Source organism: Magallana gigas, chromosome 4, assembly GCF_963853765.1.
Source record: "Magallana gigas chromosome 4, xbMagGiga1.1, whole genome shotgun sequence".
Classification (NCBI taxonomy): domain Eukaryota; kingdom Metazoa; phylum Mollusca; class Bivalvia; order Ostreida; family Ostreidae; genus Magallana; species Magallana gigas.
The window spans coordinates 18727763-18748337 of record NC_088856.1 but is presented as its reverse complement, the minus strand read 5'-3'; the positions used below and the strand labels follow the sequence as shown (position 1 = coordinate 18748337).

The 20575-nt window shown below is 32.9% G+C and overlaps 1 protein-coding gene across 1 annotated transcript; it reads right to left on the bottom strand.

The window, feature by feature from the left end:
- Window positions 1–851: 851 nt before the first annotated feature.
- On the bottom strand, window positions 852–18624 carry LOC105320492 (xanthine dehydrogenase/oxidase). Its single transcript, XM_011418437.4, has 35 exons — window positions 18447–18624; window positions 17640–17697; window positions 15526–15622; window positions 15156–15264; window positions 14759–14885; window positions 14303–14355; window positions 14057–14119; window positions 13879–13947; window positions 13273–13417; window positions 12486–12653; window positions 12099–12175; window positions 11858–11948; window positions 11608–11711; window positions 11212–11396; window positions 10725–10872; window positions 9191–9365; window positions 8728–8906; window positions 8424–8543; window positions 8044–8265; window positions 7757–7820; window positions 7553–7622; window positions 7241–7328; window positions 6929–7015; window positions 6239–6430; window positions 5819–5964; window positions 5551–5632; window positions 5230–5325; window positions 4851–4979; window positions 4019–4093; window positions 3845–3897; window positions 3124–3244; window positions 2244–2330; window positions 1924–2097; window positions 1490–1657; window positions 852–1400 (listed from the first exon to the last, which is right to left on the bottom strand). The coding sequence occupies exons 1-35, from the start codon at window positions 18495–18497 to the stop codon at window positions 1359–1361; spliced, it is 3915 nt and encodes a 1304-aa protein (XP_011416739.3). The 5' UTR covers window positions 18498–18624; the 3' UTR covers window positions 852–1358.
- Window positions 18625–20575: the final 1951 nt, after the last annotated feature.

Here is a 20575-nt window from a genome sequence, read left to right as displayed (position 1 = left end):
ACGCAGACGATTGCAATTAAACAATTTTAAGTAGCAGAGTGACATATTTCTGTAATGCAACACTCCCACCTACCCACCCACCTTATCATAATTACGAACAAAATGATTTTATTTATCACATTTGTTATTTACTTAAATTATTTGTACTGAAGATAATAAACATACAGTTAAGACCTATATGAAGTGTTCTTATTTGAGTTGTCTGGTTAAATGTTAAAATTTCACTACTTCTAGTAGAAAGAATAAGTCCACTGATTCAGTGTGATACGTAGTTTCTATTGTTAGTGATGATCTCCCGGATGACAATGATAAAATCATGCGCGTATATTTTTTATTGGTCATCGAATGTTGATAATTCAAGATATTAAGTGTAAACTTCAATTCTCATTTTTTTTTTACTATCATTAGTTTAAACTTTGAAATTAATTGCAAGTCTTAGGGAACTTATCTGAGTTTCATATGTTCCTATTTGATGACCATTAACTTTTACATATCTTTTCATATTTTTGAGTTTTAGAAATTATTCTCGTTTGATCTTCAATATTTATAAACTGTAGTATCTTCTTAAAAAACACTAAATTGTACGTCGATAACAAGCTAATTTTGCCTTTAGGTATGATACTTAACGTACAATACATATGTCATGTACATCAAATACTCATGTATAAATATTTAGTCATTGTTTTACCCAAATGAAGACATGAGATCGCAATACGTTACCACGCATGAATCTGAATTCGAGGATCCAATTAAAAAAATTATATTCATTGTAGAGAGGTGCGTACCACAGTAAACATACATGTAAAACTATTTTATATAAAATTAATCAATGAATATTATAAAAAAAAAGCTTAAAGTGCAACAATTTTTATTCAAGTTTAGAATTTTAACACATGATAATATTGTTCATCCTTCATCAAACAGATGCACATGAACACAACCATGCTAACAATTTCTATAAATCTAAATCAAAATTAACTTCATTATGCCAATACATCAATCATAAATCATTAAATATTGGCGTTAAGATAAATTATATTAACACTCAAAATATTACAGCAAAAATAAGCTTAATTAAGAATTGTGTGATAATATAAAAAGGGAGCAGTCACATAATTATATTTATTGCGAAAGCATTTATTGTATTGTTCAGTGGAATATAGGGAATTGTCATTGTCGCGGTAATTCAAAAGTTATACTATATTATGTATATGTAAATACTACAAGCAAACACAGAAAAGAGCAAGAACTCTTCAAAACTAGTTTTTGGGGTTTGCAAATTTCAACAATGAAACAAAATGCAAATGAATGTCTTTTAATATGCTGCATTTATATAATAAAAAAATGTCCGACCACTTCTACACTTGAATCTTCTTCTTTTCGTCTTTGACACCGATACACTGAAAAAAACCCCATCAAACCGATTACTTACACCCTGTAATATTATATAAGCATGCATTAGTTCCGTAAACACTGAGATTCTATTTACCCTATCAACAATAGGCCCTGCGCATGCCATTCGGATTCTCTCTGGAGTTGCTGGACATTCCAAACGACAGTTTCCAGACAATCCATTCGCTTCCCGTGCCGCCAACACGGCTTCTCTCAGAGCGAGGTGGACGGAAACAGCCAACAGGAAAGGCGGCTCACCAATGCCCTTAATATTAGTGAATATTCAGTGAAACGTATGATATTTTTTTTTCAATTAACCACTAAAAATTTAATCAAAGACAAACGGAAAAAACACTAAAAATACCTTCATTCAAATTTTGTTACATAGTATACGTATTATAATATGTAAATAATATGTTTCGTAGTTAATATGAAATAAATTTTCATAAAAGTCAAGCACCTGTTGATACATGTACATTTACATTGTAATGGCCAACTTTGAACTGGTGATATTTAATGTAATAAACCAACCTTGGAAGAATATAAATCTTTATGTCCACCGGCTGCTTCTTTCAGCAGCGAGACATTGAAATCTTTAGGAATATTTCTTATTCCGGGTATTTTATAGTTGATCGGACCAAAAGCATCAATACTACCGACGTCTGGGTTTACGGTTAGCTGTTCTGACGTCATCATTCCACATCCCTTTTCAATGTAAACAAACCCGCATGTGATATTGACTTAAGAGTACGCAGGTATAAATGCGTGATTTATTTTACAAGATGAATTTGCTTAATTGTTCAGGAAGAAGTATTTTAAAATTATGACAAAGGGTTCAACTTTTACAATACCTGAACAAAACCCCCTTCAATCTGACCGACGTCGATAGCAGGGTTCAAACTTTTCCCAACATCATACACAATGTCCGTTTTCAAAATCTGAAGGATATATATACATTAGTTATGCTTTGTATTCTACGAAAGATTTTACTGTATTCTTTGCATACATCTGTTTATCTTGCCGTAAAATGTAAAAAAAAAAAAAAAAAACAACGTTGGCTTATCACAATAGTGAAGGAATTTCAATATTTTATGTGATAACACATACATGTAATTAACTTACAAATTATGTTACAAAACTAAATGCTAATTGCATTTTATTAACGAGTAAAGATATACAATTGGTATCATATAACTGCATTGAAGTACACAAATCCGTGGTTTACTTTTTATATTTACATTTTCAACTGTCTTTGTCTGTGATAACATAGCAAATCAATTTTGAAGCGTACATTGTAATAATAGCCCAATAATTTTATAAAAGATGAGCATCACAAATGGGCGTGTCTTGTAGCATAACCGAAAAACGGTATTGACTGCGCCGCGTAAATATACATAGTATGTGCTACATGAAAAAGGGGTTTTTAAAAATATTGTTTTAAACGTGTATAAATTGATTATAATATAAATATAAGTAATAAGGAATCATTCTTTGAATATAATGAGGTGATACATGTAATTACGGTCGGAGTGTGGTCAAATCTATCATAAAGCCCTTATTGAATTTGACCACGCCCCCGACCAAAATTATCCCCTCATTAAATTCAGTTCATTCATTCATTCATTCATTTATTCAATTCCTTAAATAAAACTTAAATTCTTAAATTTGATAAAAGGCAAAAATGTTTCAAAATGTCTCTTAAAAAAATGACCAATAAAAAAAAATGAAAACCTGGTGTTCCCCGGTGAGCACATCGACCTCAACCAATGAACAAGCAGCTCCGTAACCATGATACTGACAATACTCCCCGCCCTCCTCTTGTTTACTGAAGTCATAACCTTTATCACGTGGTCTGTAAATAAAATTCAGTACAACGCGCTTATAACCAAGTGTCAGGGACAGGCGATTTTGTTTCGTTATTAGTGTAATTCGTAACGTCTGTCAAATTTACAACATGTATATAAGTCAGGGGGAATGAAAACGACTTCGCTGTAAGCGTCATTTCGTTCTACTCGTATTCGCTGTAGCCCTGTCTTACGGTACCGGTATTTTGCATCAGATATCAATATTTGATATTGACCAAAGAAATCTGTCTTCAGATACTAGATAATTAATTTTTATCTATGCTATGACGTTCTCACATTTTGTGGATGAAAAAATTAAAAAGTTTTATATATTAAGTATGTTGTAGGTGCATTTATATCCACGAAATTTCGACGCCGCGAATATAATATACAACACTCTACTTAGTTCTGTGATCAAGTAAAGTGAGATAGTGGAAGTTATTTCAAATCCTTTTTTCTTCCGTCCAAATACAACTTAGTGCAAATATAAACTTTGCACAATGTTTGTTCATGTATTGATTATATTTTTTAGAATGATTTTATAATTTAACATTCTGGTATTTGAAAACAAAAAATTGATATCTCTACTGAGTAATTATCGGTCTTACTTATAATATCCTGTGGCTGACAGGCTTATCCTACTGAAAAAAGCCGCCTGAATCTATATCATAAAATAAAACAATTAAAAATATCAAATATAGATTTAAAGACTCTAAAAAACAAATGCATTTAATAAATGTAGACTACAGTGATCTTCATTAAGAAAACTCATATAGCTATACCAATTCATTCCACGAGGCCTGTGGCATTGCTTGTTCCAGCGCCTTTAATCTCTCTTTTATAGTCTCACATGCAATCTAGAAAAACAATACATTGATTAGAGACTACAAAAGTCAGCACAGCCTTATTTAATCAATGTGCAAGTATATCGTATGACCTTTACTGTTTTTATCACAGAGACTTGGTAAACACAAATCTTAGATACTATCTATCGCACACTTTATCATACAAATACTTTGCATTATTCTGAGTATATATTTTGAGACACCAGTGATTTTCCATATAATAGATACATGTATTCTCGTAAAAAACATATTAAACTAGAGCGGTACACCGTTCGGGGAAAAAATTTTGCAACGCATATTAACACAGTTCCAAATTTAATCGAAAACAAGTTTCAAGAAATGTCCTTCTATGTTGAGCTTCTACTACAAGTAGTATATACTATACCTGTTAGCGAGTTATGTAATTTTTTTCTGCAATGATCGCTACCTTCATAACCCGCCTGAATCATCCGAGAAAGCAATTTATTGTTAATATTTACATCTTTACTTAACAAATCAATTAATTGATCGTAAAAAGTAAGTAAAATTAACTAAAATTAAAGTAAATGTACATCAGTACGTTAGATAAAATAAACAGCCAAATCGTCTCCTGTGAGACTTTGAGTCTGACATTATCTTGATATTTCGTGCAGTCCGTGATTTTTCTTAGGTCGCTGTAGGTTTCGACCAATCGATAAACGGGGGCGTGTAGATTTCAGTCCTGTCTGATTCTGTAGAGCTATGGACTAACTATACGTTTCCGTAAGAAATAGTTGGTGGATCTAAGTACCTTGACCGCCCCTCCGTTGATATCTGCCGCAAAGCTCCCTCCCGATTCTATTGTGTTTGGAACAGAGTAAGTGTTTGTTTCACACAGATGGACGAGGTCTAAAGGAACCCCTAATACCGTAGAGGCAATCTGCATAATATACAGTCATATAAGTATTAGTATTGAGACAAATGAATCAATTATAAAGAATTTCAATTGCATGGTTCATAAAATTAAGACTTTTAATTTTTAATATGTACTTTTACAAACTTACGAAAATTATTCTAAATCGATAGACATTAATTATTGCTTATATTTGAGAAATAAAATGAATTAATAAATACAAGTATGAAGTATATTTTTAATGGAAATCCCTCTTCTGTCTTCTTTGTAATGTTACCTGACACATCTTGGTGTGGAGACCCTGTCCCATCTCTATCCCACCGTGCGATATTAGAACAGAACCATCCAAGTACACGTTGACCAGGGCACCGGCCTAGATTCAAAGTGAAACTGATTTCAAAATACTTACTTTTTCAAAATGCAAGTACATGCGTGCACATGTTTTATTAGCTAGTATGTTCTACAAGGCATAATTACCATGATATACCAAACAAATGATTTTCATTTGTGTTCTTTGGTGATTTTCAAAATCAAAGTAAAATATTAGAAGTTACTTGTAATTTCAAACCACGTGTATCGTAATATTTTGAAGAATTACCTGATTTAACAACAAAGGTGGATATCCGAAGTAGAAGATGCAAGGCGACATAGCCAGGCCACGTTTTCTACATGTATTGTCCCTGAAATAGTTCTGGTAATTTTACCAAGATGTTTTCAAAATACCTCTTTTTTTTCAATTTTACCTATGGATTGAAACCCATGTACAGGTATTTCGTTTGCTTTTAATAAAAGAAATCAGTTTCAGTATTTTTACAGAAAGAAAATGAATAGGTTAATGAGCATCCATTTATTTTTGCTTTAATTACTTATTGAACGTTGCGACTTCTTTTTCCATGGTTTCGAATTTGCTCTGACTTTTACAATCATCCCAACATCGTGGTAGATTAAAATCGGTCAGGACTTTCCCATACGGGTCCGTATCTCCCTCTTTGTAGGTGTTCAACTCTCTCAACTTTATAAGTTGAAATTGCAATAATATAGTGCGTGTCTCATTGTTATAAATTACTAATCAAAAAAAAAAAGCTATTGAAGCTGATTTTGTCTTTTTTCAACACTTAATGGACACATTCTTATGGATATTTATGATATAATTTCATCAGTCCAGATTTTAATAATTTCAAGGCATAATGGAATTAGCTCTTCAATAATATCTAGAAACCAAGTCAAAAAAATTTACGTATCAAGTATGATCACGATGGGTTTCGCAACCTCAGCAGCTTGCTCACCTTATTGAAGGACATGTTCAAATGCTTTGCAATGTCAAACATAATTGTCTGAATGACAAAGTGCGCCTGGGGTAGACCGAAGCCCCTCATGGCGGTGCTGGAGGGGATGTTAGTTTTACACAGATGCCCTGTTGAGTGATAGTGGGGGATGTCGTATATGCTGGCCATCCCTGTCATCATTTGATCAATAACCTGAAATACCCAGGACGGACGTCAAATTTTGACGGGTATGCATGCAGGTGTCACGCGTATAAATTATGATAGTTATTGGCATGCACGCAAATTTACCCTACAATAAATAATAACCTACAATATACATGTACAGTATGATCGACAATGAAAGGTCATGTTCCATTCACAATTGCATCATTCAATCCTTTCTATAATTCATAGGTCTATCTAAGAGAAGACTAAATAAACTGTTAATGTCAGTGTCAAACCTTGTTGAAGGTCTTGTTAAGAAAAATGGCCAAAAGTCGATGCGCTGCACCTATAATTTTAATCTCCATAGATAGAATAAGGCCCGCTTATAAATGTTCGCGTCCTCTAAGACTACTACATGGTGTCATGATGTCGATAATGATTGTTCTTAGGTACAGACCGTTATTTTATGCATCACATTAAATCAATTCTTATTGTGTGTTTTCATGTGTTTATATGCGATATTATGTATTTCATGCCAACACTTACAAATGGACTCATCGCTTGGACAACACCGGCATTTGCGTAGAATTTCAAAGAAAGCGCGTTTATTTTTCCATCCTTGTTGAAGCCAACCTATTCATAAGAAATACTTGTAATGTTAAATCTGAATAATCAAACAAAACTTTGGTATCTAATAAAGAAAGAACTAACTTTACCTGCTTTAAAACGTGACCACATATTTTCATCTTTCTACTACGAGTTAATATAATATAGAGCTATAACCGAAATTGTAAGAAGCGCTATGAATATTTTTTGATACAATGTACATGTATAAAGCTAAGTGGGTGATGTATGCACCTTATAAAAAGCCTTTGTGCCGTGGCGTTTTCCAGTTGATCTTACGTCATAATCTCTGGGGAAAACGCACCGAACTGGTCTGTTAACTCTAATAAACACGGAAACGAAAAATGGTTTTAATATTTTCATACTACCCCAGTTAATTTTCATACATGCAGTATCAAAGTTGACATCGGTGAAAAGTTTGCAGCTATTTTAGAACCATTTATCAATAAACAGTTGTACATTGTCTCACTGTTAATTGTGTAATAAAAACAAAATAAAAAATCCTCTCTGACAAACTAAACTTTATAAATACAAAATAATTCTTACTTCCATGCGGCAACGGATGCAATGCCAGTTTGTGGAACAATATCAATAGCCTTTCCACCAAACGCACCACCTAAAAATAGCACACACACATATGATCTGATATGTTTCGATCATGATTCTGTTAAAAATCCACGGAAGCATGCAACAACAACAAAAATATACAATCACAGATAACTTTATTCGGAATTTCAACGTTTAACTTGCCGATTCGTTTGACTCTGACGTTTACTCTGTTACACGGGATTCCCAAAAACTCTCCTATGTGTTTCTGGTCAAAAAGAAAAATAATTGCAATAATCAGAAATCATAAATCTATAACCATGAAAAAAGTGAAATAATTTTTATCATCTCAATTTCATGAAAATTAGTTCTTTGATCCGCTCCGACAAATTCGACGTCGTAAACTGTAGCGACATCGAATTTGTCGGGGCGGATCAAAGATCTGATTTTAATCAGATTGCTATCACCTTGATGAGCTAATACTGCACTACCTGAGTTCCTGTTGCATCTTGGGTACCGGTAAATACTTCCATCTCCTTGTCCTCTTTTTTCGGAACTACAAGAGTCGAGCAGGGCTCCAAGTACAGATGTTCTTGGGCTCCTGTCTCTATAACGCCTTCCAGCGTCACTTCCGATTCTTTCATCCCTTGTTCCAAGTTTCCTCGGACAGTAGAGTTGGAGAAATCAAATAAACTTGCTTTCTCTATTGCATCCTTACAAAAGAAGCAGTTACAATTAAGCCCAGTCTTTGATTAAGAATTATTTTTGTTGTATCACATTAAATATTTTTAAAACATGCAGATAAGTTAGAAATAGTATTGCAACTTAAATCTTTCATTGATATATAAGTATGTCAAGACAATCTATTTACGTCAATGGTGAAAACAGCGGGGAGATCTTCATACTCCACTTTAACAAGCTTGACAGCGGCCCTTGCCTCTTCTCGTGTGTTGGCGAGTATACCCGCGATTGGTTGTCCATAGAAGAATACCTGAATAGCAAGTAGATATAAACTCACATGTTATTTATTGTGTAAACTTGATATCAAGGTATATGTCACAGTTAATCTTCAACTTTTATGTCATTTAGAATGTTGTAAAAAAAAAATTAATTGATAAAGAAATTCAAATATTATATTGACTAACATAAAAAAAAAACCAACAGAATAAAATTACTTCAGGATGTGCAAACAGCTGTGATTCGGGAAACAATAATCCATAAAGGTTTTTTCCAGGTACATCTGTGTGGTCAACAAAATCCACTACCCCAGGGGCTTTCAAAGCATTTGAGAAGTCGACGGAGAGAATTTTGGCCCGAGCGCGGGTGCTTGGAACCAAAGCTAAAGCCAACTCAGCTGTGTGCAGAAACATTATCACAATGTTTAAATTAAAGATCATTTACACACTTCAGAACATTTAATACTATTTTAAACTGGCATTGTAACGAATTGGGTCAAACTTTTTTAAAAAAAGAATGTAATTTGTTTTTTCTGTTCAGCAATATATTTATTACAGCTTAATTAAATATATAAGTAAACAACAACATTGATCAGGGCTAATTTACACCAAACTTTGGTTAAAAATAAGAAATCGTCAGATCAAATGGTGATCAGAATGAGTATTTGTTAAACAGTAGTACTTTTATATTCTGGTATGTCGTCTACATATACAGCTTCTCCAGTAGTGATACTTTTGGCGGCCATGTGAGGAACAGGTTGCCAGACTATCGTACTGCCGTCAGCCGTCGGTACATCGTATATCTGCGTTCCTTTGGAAGTGGTAGGAGTTAGACCGAAAGCGGCTTCATTCGATAGCTGTAAAAATTGAATCAATACACAAATTACACGGCACACAGCCAACTGAATACACAAATATTACAGCTCATATTCTGCTCTAAACCTTAAGTGAACTAGAAAACTGACCAGTCAGGAAGGGCCCCGCTATGACAATTAATATAGAGAAGTGAAAAAAACTTTGAATTCCATCCTCTTTATACATGTATTAACAATGATGAAAAATAAATGCCCGGCTGAAGATGTAAAGAACTGGAATATATAGGATCTCGTGATTTGTAGTTGGATATGATTTTCATCCAACAATTAAAGTGTTTTTTTCTTGAGCCTTAGTGAGGGGATGAAACATACAAGTTGGATAAAAATCATATACTACAAATCATGAGATTCTATTTATCCCATGTTTTATACACCGCAATCAATGTTTACACTGTTTATAAAACTCTACATTATTTTACTTCATTATGCCTAGGCAAATCCCATTGTAAAGTCACAACTGTGGGATATCAGAAAAATATCCAATGAGTCATATCCACGGGATAAAGTGGGTTAACATGGGATGAAATAAAATTTGTTAAAAAAACAAAGAATTGATACCAATGCAATGATACCTAGGCTTTGCCTCTATTCAATAAAATTATTATAAATCATTGTGTACGGTATTTTAACCAAAATAAAATATGAATATTATATTTTAAATCCATATTTCAAAGAATGTACACAATACTACACATCATTCAAAATTGACCTTAACTTCAAAACAAAGTTCATTTGCAGACACAGGCAGTGCAGTAATTAATCTCAATGTGACAGATAAAGATAAAGCTTAGGATTTTCTTCCTGTGGAAGGTTAATTAATCCCAAAGGACAAATATTGCACAGCCTTCCATACATTCTCAGCAGTTATCTCTCTTTGCCCATTCATTCTCAGCAGTTATCTCTCTTTGCCCATTCTTCTTAATATGCATACCGGTAGTTAGGAATCTACCCCACCACCCCAGCTCCAAACCAGAAGACATAGAGAACCAAACTTAGCATCAAAATATGTATTTCTGCCTACTGAACTACCATACCAAATTTGAACTTGATTGGGCAACCATAAAAATAGTTATTAGAAAAAAACAGGAAATTTGTGGACGGAAGAGTGACAGACGGACGGACAGAAGGACGGACGGACAGAGTGATTACTATAGGGCACCCGCAAATCCTTGCGGGGCCCTAATTAACATGATTACGTATATATGTAGATCTAATAGAAAACAAACTTCATTATTTAAGATTCTATAATAAAGTTTCTCGGAATATTCTTGTCATCAAGAAACATGATGAAACATTCTAGGATTTGACGTATAAGGCATAATATGCATAACAACAATGTACCTTCAGTAGTTTGCATAAACGTTTGTAGAACTTGAAGAAGAAAGCGGAAGCCAGTGTGATTTTGTATCTCAGCTGTTCGGCTTTAGAATTTTGCAGTTCCTCCACAATCACCTGACCAACATTTTCGAGCAATTTGTCTGTGCAGAGACTGCATAGAAAGAACACACGGTATAACACAAATCAAATAATTCGAAAGATTGGTCTTCCTCTTTGTTAAGTGTTCAGAACAAATAGTTTTTTCGCAAGTTTTTGACAATCCATACTCAATTTAATTCGTATAACAAAAACGTAAACAGTTAACAGAAGGACATAGCCTGGCAAATACTTTTTAAGAGCTTTGGTGTTTGTTGAGCTAAACTCAGATTGCAACTTGGAGTTTTCAAATAAAAATTTTCATAAATTAAGAATTTGCTACTAGAATCTAATGAATCATCGGACAGAACAATGAGTCGAACAAAAGATGAAAACAATTTCTCTCTCTGTTTACCTTTCCCTAGCTGCTTCTCCTACTTTTGCTAGATACTGGGGCTTGTTTTCTATGTTCCCGACACAGAATCTCAAGTCCGTTATCTGTGACGTTTTTTCATCCATTTTGACGAGAAGTCCAGCATTTACAATAGCGTAATCCATCCCTCGTCGATAAGGCTGCTTTCCGAAAAATATGAACTCATTCTGCAAGATAGAGTAAATGTAAGTCTATCTGGTTGAATAAGAAATATAAACCTATATAACTTTGTAGTTATGTATTATGTGGTATCAATATGTGTAGAATCTGCAGTAGTATTACCAAACAGTCAATGAGTGATTAAAAAAAACCTTAATGAAACTATTTTGGTAAATTTTAAGAACAAAGAAAAGTCATATCCCCTATGTAAAGCAATACCTTTAGAAGTTTTGGTATCCTCACTGATATCAGAACTGAACCAGCAGGCAAAGATGTAGGGTCAAAGTCCTGGGAGTATTTGACTGTAAAGGGCTCCTTGTCCGCTGTTATGTAATATAATACAATGTCTAAATACATATACATCATTTTTTTGTTAAATTTGAGTAAAAAGTTTGATGTAAAAATGCAAGAGACAGTGTGAAAAAAAACCCGCTTATTAACAAAAAAAATATGCTGTATTTTTCTGTACCGCTGTATTGAAAAGTTAGAGTTGCTTCGCATGTGAGCATAAACGTCTGAAGGTCATGGGGTCCAGTTGTCATAAGATGGCCGCCAATCGTCTACAACCAACAGTAGTAGATATTTTTTTCGAACGTTAGACTTTTTGACGAATATAAAAATTAATGTTATTCCTTTTTATGCAAGGAAATGTCATGATATAACTATTTGCATATTTCACTTAGTAATAACGAATAAAATTGAAGGCCTACCGCCACATTCCTAACTTGATCCGCCGCTATCCATCGCAATCCCTCCAACAAAGCAGCCACCAGAGTCCCTTCGCCATCTATAAAATATCAGTTTCATGTTTCTCCTAAAATACTAAAGAGCTTGTTCATTCAAACTTATAAAAGATTAAGTAATTCATTTTATAAATGTAGAAACTTTATCATCTAGAATGCTGATAAAAGTTTTCATCTTACCTATGGATAGTAAAATAATTAAAGCTTTTGTGTCCCATAATCGAATTGCTTTTATTAATAGTTGTTAATAGTGTACATCTAATTAACGGCTTATACATGCTTTGCAATATATTGTACTAACATGAATGCATAATTTTGTAATAACATCTTAAAAGATAACATTACATATTTCACCTTTCTCATCTTTGGTTTTTAGTGGCAATAGAAACTGCTCCATTTCGGCAAAAGTAACGGCCGACCCGAAAACAAACTCTTTCTCGTCTTGTTTTATTTCCTTCAATTCTGACACCGCTGTACAGCTCACGAGGACGGGGGTTGTCCTTCTGTTCCGGATGTTGGCACCTTAATCATCATTAATGACATTTCTAAATAGTAAATATGCCAAAGTTTTAAAGGGAAAAAAAATATTATCACTCATGATTTTATGAGTACATAAGACAGTTACCTTTTGTTTAACTCTATTTTTTAAAAATGCACTTCGACTTCGATCATCTATAAACCCGTTGAAATGATATATTAAATTTTAATTGCATTAGCCTTGGAAATAAATGTTGAAAATAATTTCTCTCCTTTTGACAATAGGATCAAAAAATTCTAAATTCTGATGAAAAAAAAATGTTCTTCTTTTTATACGAAAATCGTTCTAACGTTGATTTAAAAAGTGGTTTTATTTTATAAATGTTGAAAATAATATCTCTCCTTTCGACAGTAGGATCAACAAATTCTAAATTTTGATAATAAAATTGGCGTTCTTTTTTAACCTAAAATAGTCCTTTCTAGTTCTTTATACAAAAGTTGATTAAAAAAGAGATTTTATTTCTTTGGTTGCATTACAATACAAATTTTAAAAAACCTGTTCGATTTAAAACTTGTATATCATTTGCTTCAAGATAACTGTTGGAAAAAAGTAATATTTTGAAGTTTAGCTTAGAATTTTTGACGTATTGACAATTATTTTTACCCAAAACAGTTTGAGCGCCCATGACTATTACTGCATCTAAATAGTTGGCTCTGATTTGGAAGAGATCTTTGAGAGAAGTCGGTCTATACCATGTGTATCCCCCGCCGATAAACTTCACCGACTTTTGGCGATAGCTGGAATCCGTCTGACATTAAAAAGTAATAGAGCTTTTACTGTGATTTTATTAATATTCAAGGTTATCAATTTTCGTGGATAAAGTAAAACTCACAGTTTCAATTATTAAGGATACGTAAATTCGTGGCCTTTGACCCTATCAGTACAAATTGTTAGTAGAACTTGCACTTCAATGAACATTTAATTTCATTGAAAAGCTTAACAATGAAATCCATGAAAATTGGTATTCGACGAGTATTGATGAAATCACAGTATTTGTAATAACGAAATATGAGGCCTGCTAAGTAGAGCGGGTGCTCAAATATGTTCACCAAATTCTAACATAAAATGTTTGTGTGTACAAACTGGACTCGTTTTGCTGAACAGAGGTATGTTTAGCTACATGTAGCATTGTCATTAGAAAGGAACTGTTGCAAACCATATAAAACAGCAAAGAATGATTTTTTTTCCTGTTTTTGTAGCATTATTTACCTGTAGTTCATTCGGAAATATCACCTCTTGACTCTCATCCTTTGATGGCTTAAGGTCATTGCTTTTGTCCTAAAATTAAGATACAATCAATATACAGTAATTCATTTTACATCATAAAACTTAGGCAATTTTGCGGTAAATTTACAATGAGGTAGATGGAATCAACAATTTGACTTACTGCTTTAACTTCCTCAGCGCCACCATCTTTGGACATACACTTTGATTCTCCACAAGGGCAACTCTAAAAAAATCCAGACATTTCGTTAAATATTTTCAATTCCTACCCGCAACTGTGGATTTTGACAAATAATCTCATAAAGGAACAAAATGAAAAAAAAATTAATTTTAACAGATTTCTTTTTGTTTGGTTTATCTGTTACATATACATGTGTATGTGTAACTAAACATTGAAACTATGTAATACCTTTTTAAATGCTTCCAATATCGGTCGATAACCGGTGCATCGGCACAGATTTCCTTTAAAGAGCATCATGATAGAAGAATAAAATTATTGCCTTTTGAAAGAAGCATATATTAATACAGAGCATGTAGAAGTTCTTGTTCCATTCCTATAGATCATTACATCAAATCTCTTTATTTTTAAAATTCATGATTAATTGATATAGAAACAAAGTTGCTGCTTATATCATGTAAATACATAAACTATGACTGCCTGTTTCCGCCGAATCGCAAAGTTAATTAAAATCAAATGCGTTTGTGCAAAATACAATATGCATTTAACGATAGTGTTTCGTCACATGCATTGGAAATTACAATTTTATTGTAAATGTTTACCGTTTCATTGAGTTCTGCACATAGAACAATCCTAGAGTTACAATTATGAGAGCAAAATAAAATGAATTGGCGTTTTGTTTTCTACCTTCCAAAGCTCTTTCAAGGTCGTCAGGGGTTGGACTGGGGTTGTTTCTGAAGAGTGTGTACATGGTCATCACCATTCCGGGGGTGCAGAACCCGCACTGCAGTCCGTGGTACTTCATCAGATTACTCTGTTGGTTCAAATTTTAAAAAAAACAAGCTGATCGTTTATAGAGTACCAGAAAATCTTAACAAGGGGTCTTTTGAAATTGGTGCATATATTATACATTAATTATTAAATTGTACAATGTATATTGTGAATTTCACATGTTGAAATAAAAAAAAAGCTTGGAAAACAAATCTATAAGTCTGCATGTTGATCGGTCATCGGCGCTTTTGGCTTGACTTTGTTTCGCCCAAGAAGCAGATGTACACTATAAAGACGATTAAAATAAACCTACCTGGACTGTATGAAGACCATTCCTTGAACTTCCAACACCCTCTACTGTGGTGACAGCAGTACCGTGTAACGTACACAGGATGGTCATACAGGCATTGCAGGAATAGTGGCTCCAATGTTAAAGTCAACTTATTACAAATTCCATTATGGAAGGAATGTCATTGATATATGGATACTTTATATGTTATTAAACTAAAACTTAAAAATCCTGATGTACTCTCATTAAGATACATATTTTTAAAATATGAAAAAAAAAATTAAAATTAAAAAAAAAATGCATACTTCAAATTTTAAAATATTTGATAAGAATAAGATTGAACAAATATATTTTTATAACACACAAGCTCAGCGTTAAAGCTTTTTAAGGATACACGATTTTCTTCTGTTGGTGGTTGTAGTATGATATCATTACCGTACAGGCGCCACATGCTCCCTGACTGCACGCCTCCTTGGTTCCGGTCAGATACACTGGGGTCAGAGGTCAAGGTCAAATCATAGATACTGATTGAAAATCAATGATTTTGCTCTTCCAAATCCATAGAGGTACATGTATGATCGATGAGGAAGAAAACACATGCACATATATAATAATGTACTCTTTAAACAATGCAAACCGAATTCCGTCACAGGTTTGTTGCATGCTGTGATCATATCACTGTGCACAGCTAGTGGTTATACAATGTCATACATCTTTTTGACAAATGAGTTTGTACAGGTTTCAAACTATACAACCTGTTTAATCTTTTCGAATGTACCCCTTTATTGGACATTCATTAAAAAAAATTGTCCCTTTGTGCAATTTTTGTTAAGTAAGTGCGTGTAACTATTACAAACTTTAAGCCTCTTGTCAAACAAGGAGATCTTTGCACTGCACAAAAACATTTATTTGTCTGACCTTTTCAGAAATGTAGGATGTGGTTTTAAATGATCTTACACGAGGGTTGATCCAAAAGTAATGTCACAGAGGCGATAAAATCGTGAAAAACCAAGCTACTAGTATTTCAATTCAGAACTGAAGGCATAGTGTGACATTACTTTTGGACCAACCCTTGTATCTTGAATGACTTTACATGTATATTTCCCTGAACTCTGATCAATCTAAAGACATCAAATGATTTGCAATGTCTAAAGACGTCAAATTATCAATTTTTTATTTAAACATACACATGTATTTATTGAATAAACTCAATAGGATTTGACAACAGGCATCGCCTATACATGTATATCCTCTCCTGGGGCTCGTTTCAAAAGGGTCGTACGTCCAGACTTGGCGCTACGCCGGTGAAAATACGGGACTAGTTCGAATATTTGCGTTTCATTAAAGAGCGCATCTTTTCGTCCGACTAATTAAATATTTTTATCTATATAAAAATATAATAAAAGCTAATATAAATAATAAATTTTGTTTTATAACCCCCAAAATTCACTTCAATTGAAATGCGCAATGACAAAGGGCGACAAAGGTCCGATAATTGGATGTCAGTATAAAATTTACATTATGACAGCTTGTAAATTTACACCGAACCAGTAAATTCAAAATTATGATGATATTATGATAAAATGATAAAATAATACATATATATTGGACTACCTTATTACCTATATGATATATTGATAATTCTACTGAGAATATTACACAAGTTAAGTACTTCAACCAAAATAATGCCGAGTAAGCCCGCTTTAAATTAAACATTATACATTCATTATACGGATAAATCAATAAATAAATAAATTTAAGACTTCCATGTGTTTATGACACTAAATAATACTCCTTGCGCTGGTATTCCAGAAAATCATAAACACCTTACACCATTTTTTGGTTTCCGTTTAATGTTTTATTTATTTGTATAAATTAATTTTGATATTATGTTCTTCTTGTTCGGTAAACTGTTGATGGAAAAGGAATATCATTTAAATATTTTAACCTTTGTATATAGGGAAACAAGAATTAAATCTTAAATATTTTTAAGTAAAAATTATTACAATTGCTAGTTCCTCTAAAATTGATCATATTTTCACATGCTACATACACCTGTACATAACAAAGTAATAGAAACAGTTTCATGCATGTGTAGTGCTGCGCTGCAAAGACTTGTGCTAAAGCTATAGTCTAAAGTTTACGCCTCTAGTTACGCCGCTTTATGAAATGCAGAATACGCCCGACTACAATGTAAGTTTCGGTGTAAGTCCTCGGACTAGACTGATGTTAGGCCCAAAATTTAGGCCTCTTTATGAAACGACCCCCTGGTATAATGAGTCATGTTACATAAGTTATAGTATATTGTTACATATCTAACTATAATTATGTGTTTGAATAATAACATAAGTATATTATTTGTGAATTGTAGAGTTACAATAATATATGAGTATCTACATTATAATATTCTGATCTAGCTATACACAACGAATTGATTGTACAGTTTGAGAATCACATATCATTTGTAAGTGCATATGTGCAATGATTACAATTTTATATCAAGGATACAGTTTCGCCGTAAATACTTAATAAGTGTATCCCTTGGGTCCGGGTTTTCAATGGACACCTGGAGATATATCAGACTATAGTTGTACAATAATACTTTTATTTGTTCATGCATTACAATTGGTGTTGCTTTCTTTATGTTAAAGCAAGCGAATTACAGATTTACATGTACAATAAATATAAAAACAGTCTATAACATGCGGCTAGAGGGTAGGGTGTCAGGGGTCTGGCCAACTCCATCCTCTCGGGAAAATTGAAGCTTATTAAATTTACAGAGTAAAATTATAGGAAATAGGCCTAGAATCCCCATTCAAACCCTAACCCTCCGAAAAAGAATTTGATCCGCTTATGAAGCCCTCTACTATAACGGCATTTTTATTCAACATGGGTGAATAGACCCGGGGTTTGAACTATTCATGGTGAAATATCACAGGGTTCAAATGCATCAGGTGGGAATGCACACAAGGCGAAACACAATGTATTATTACTAGTCTAATCATGTTTTCTGTGCAAAAATAAATACAAATGATCATTAAGTTAGAGAGAACACAGCATTTTTGTATGTAAGAGTATGTAAGGATTTTGAGTCTCGAATGAGCCTTCTGGGCTTTCATAGATTTAAAGCTCGTGGGTGTTTCAGACCCTTAGCTACTCATGTCTGTCACGATCGCTGATGGTTTATACACAACAATGGCAAAACTTGCAATTCATATGAAAATAAGCATTTGAACTTAATATGACATTTTAAACATTATACTGATCAATCACTCAAAGCATTAATAATGTATGACTATGAAACATTAAAGGTACCTTTTTTCCATTGACGAAAAAGACAAGCGGAGCCCCTTCTAAGTTGTCCATTTTTTTAGTATTTTAAACGTCCTAATAAAACTGACCTGCACGCTATCAAAGGCGTATCAGTAAACTTCTTCATGCAAACTAACTAAGATAAAACATGATAATGGGTTCATGGAGTTTTATAATATAATTATGGTGTGCAGTTATGGTAACAATATTACGGCATCATCCTTGGCATGTTCGATAACTCTAAATTATCCGGATTTTTTATACGAACCATAAATCTGCCTTTTATATAGACAAAGTTAATAAGTCTTGAAGTCTTAATATTATGCTATGCCATTTAACAAACTGTTTGGCTCAGTGTCTCCATGGATACCTTCTACATGTACCTAAAGGTATAGAGGTTCGAGCCACCGTTGCACCGGTACAATCATGATCATTTGATCTCAACTAGTATACGTTATTTATTCCATTATATTCATTGTGGTCAAAATTGCAATAATTTCGTAAAATGCATGGATACCATTAAAAAAATCTTTTTTATTTTATTCCGTTTATTTCTTTTTTAAAGTTGAAGTATAAATAGTATTTTAGGATAAAAAAAAAGTACTTTGAGGCTGAGGATCGGAGAACCTTAAGAAAAGACTGACATTTTTCGTTTTGTTTTTTGTTTTTTGTTTGTTTTTTTTTTTTAATTTTTTTTAAAAAATTTTTTTAATTTTTTTTTATTCATATTTGGTAATTCGTTATAATGATAAAAACCCTTTAAGGATGTTGGCACCTGAAATACTAGTAATGTCAACCATCCGAAAACCACTTGGACATTAAGATGGGGGACCTAAAACGTTCATTTATTTTATTTGTGACCCATGCCACATGCCATTTTTAGAAATATGGGGCCCAAACGGAAATGATGATTTTCTTGAAATTATTGCTTACATCTGGCATGCTTATTTGAAGAAATCTAACAGAATTTATAGTTTGAACTACTAGTATTATTTAGTTATGATTTCAATACAGTATGAAGTTGAACACATATATCATAGCAAATTTATCATTTATACAAAATTTCATGTCATTCAGGTCTTTACTGTTTCAGGTCTTTAGTATGTCCCGTATACCGATCTAAATACATTGTTTTGAAAAGAATGACAAACTGAAATGAACTGAAATGAAAAACTGAAAAAAATGAAATTTTCCGAATAGATTATAGTCTCGATAAAAACGCGCCTAACACCACAGTCTATGACTTACTTTACATTTACAAGTACGACAAAAATATGTCATATTTTTAAAAGGTCTACATGCATATTTACTTTTAATTCATAAAAATACGAATGAAATTAATCCCCCCCCCCATTTTGTGTAAATAGTTGAATGTGTATATTCTGCGTCAAATAAAATGACTTTATGTGTGTATCTATTATATTTCCATGTGAAATTTGGTCGAAAAATATCATGAAATGACATCCCTATCAATTATTTACACAACTAGATACAATCTCGTTACAAGTAACGAGTAGGTCTTCCGTTCAAATTTTAAACGATACGATTAAATATCAATGAATTTCAGAATTCCCCCTCAACCACGCCCTTTCAGATAATGTATACGATTGTCATTATCCTTTAAAATTCATAACAAAGTGTTTTGCTTTTTCACATACAGCACAATAAAGATTTAACATTTAAGTCCTCTAAGATCCCTAATTACGTCATTAATGGGTGTGGCAATGAGTTTTACTAACTGATATTGTTACGATCAACAACTTTGTTTCTATGATGCATTAAGAAAATCTTGATCGTTTTTAAGGTATGCGTAATAGACTTTACGAGTGTCTTGGCCTTTAATTTAAGGGGCCAGCCCTTTTTTCTTGAGTTCATTCGAAAGGTCTCACGAATAATAACATTGTTTGTTCTTACACTTATCTAGAATTGTTGTTCATTTTTTAGATACAAATGATTTAATATTTTAGGGGCCAGCCCTCTGGATCCTTAATGGGAACAGAAATTGGTGTTGTGATTAATGGAATCGATTAGCATCATCAATACAGAAATCTTCTTTTCTACAATGCTTAACAAAATATGTCTCCTTCTCTAGATATTTTGTGTCAAAGTTTTAGTACTTTGGCCCCTAAAAA

Bases quoted from the DNA above. Each gene is read 5' to 3' on its own strand.
- LOC105320492 (XM_011418437.4), bottom strand. From the start codon at position 18,497: ATGGACAACTTAGAAGGGGCTCCGCTTGTCTTTTTCGTCAATGGAAAA. The intron at 15,623-17,639 runs GTATCCTTGATA...CTCTGACCCCAG, and splicing joins TAAGTATTTACGGCGAAACT to TGTATCTGACCGGAACCAAG. The intron at 3,245-3,844 runs GTAAGACCGATA...TTTTATTTACAG, and splicing joins TCAGCCACAGGATATTATAA to ACCACGTGATAAAGGTTATG.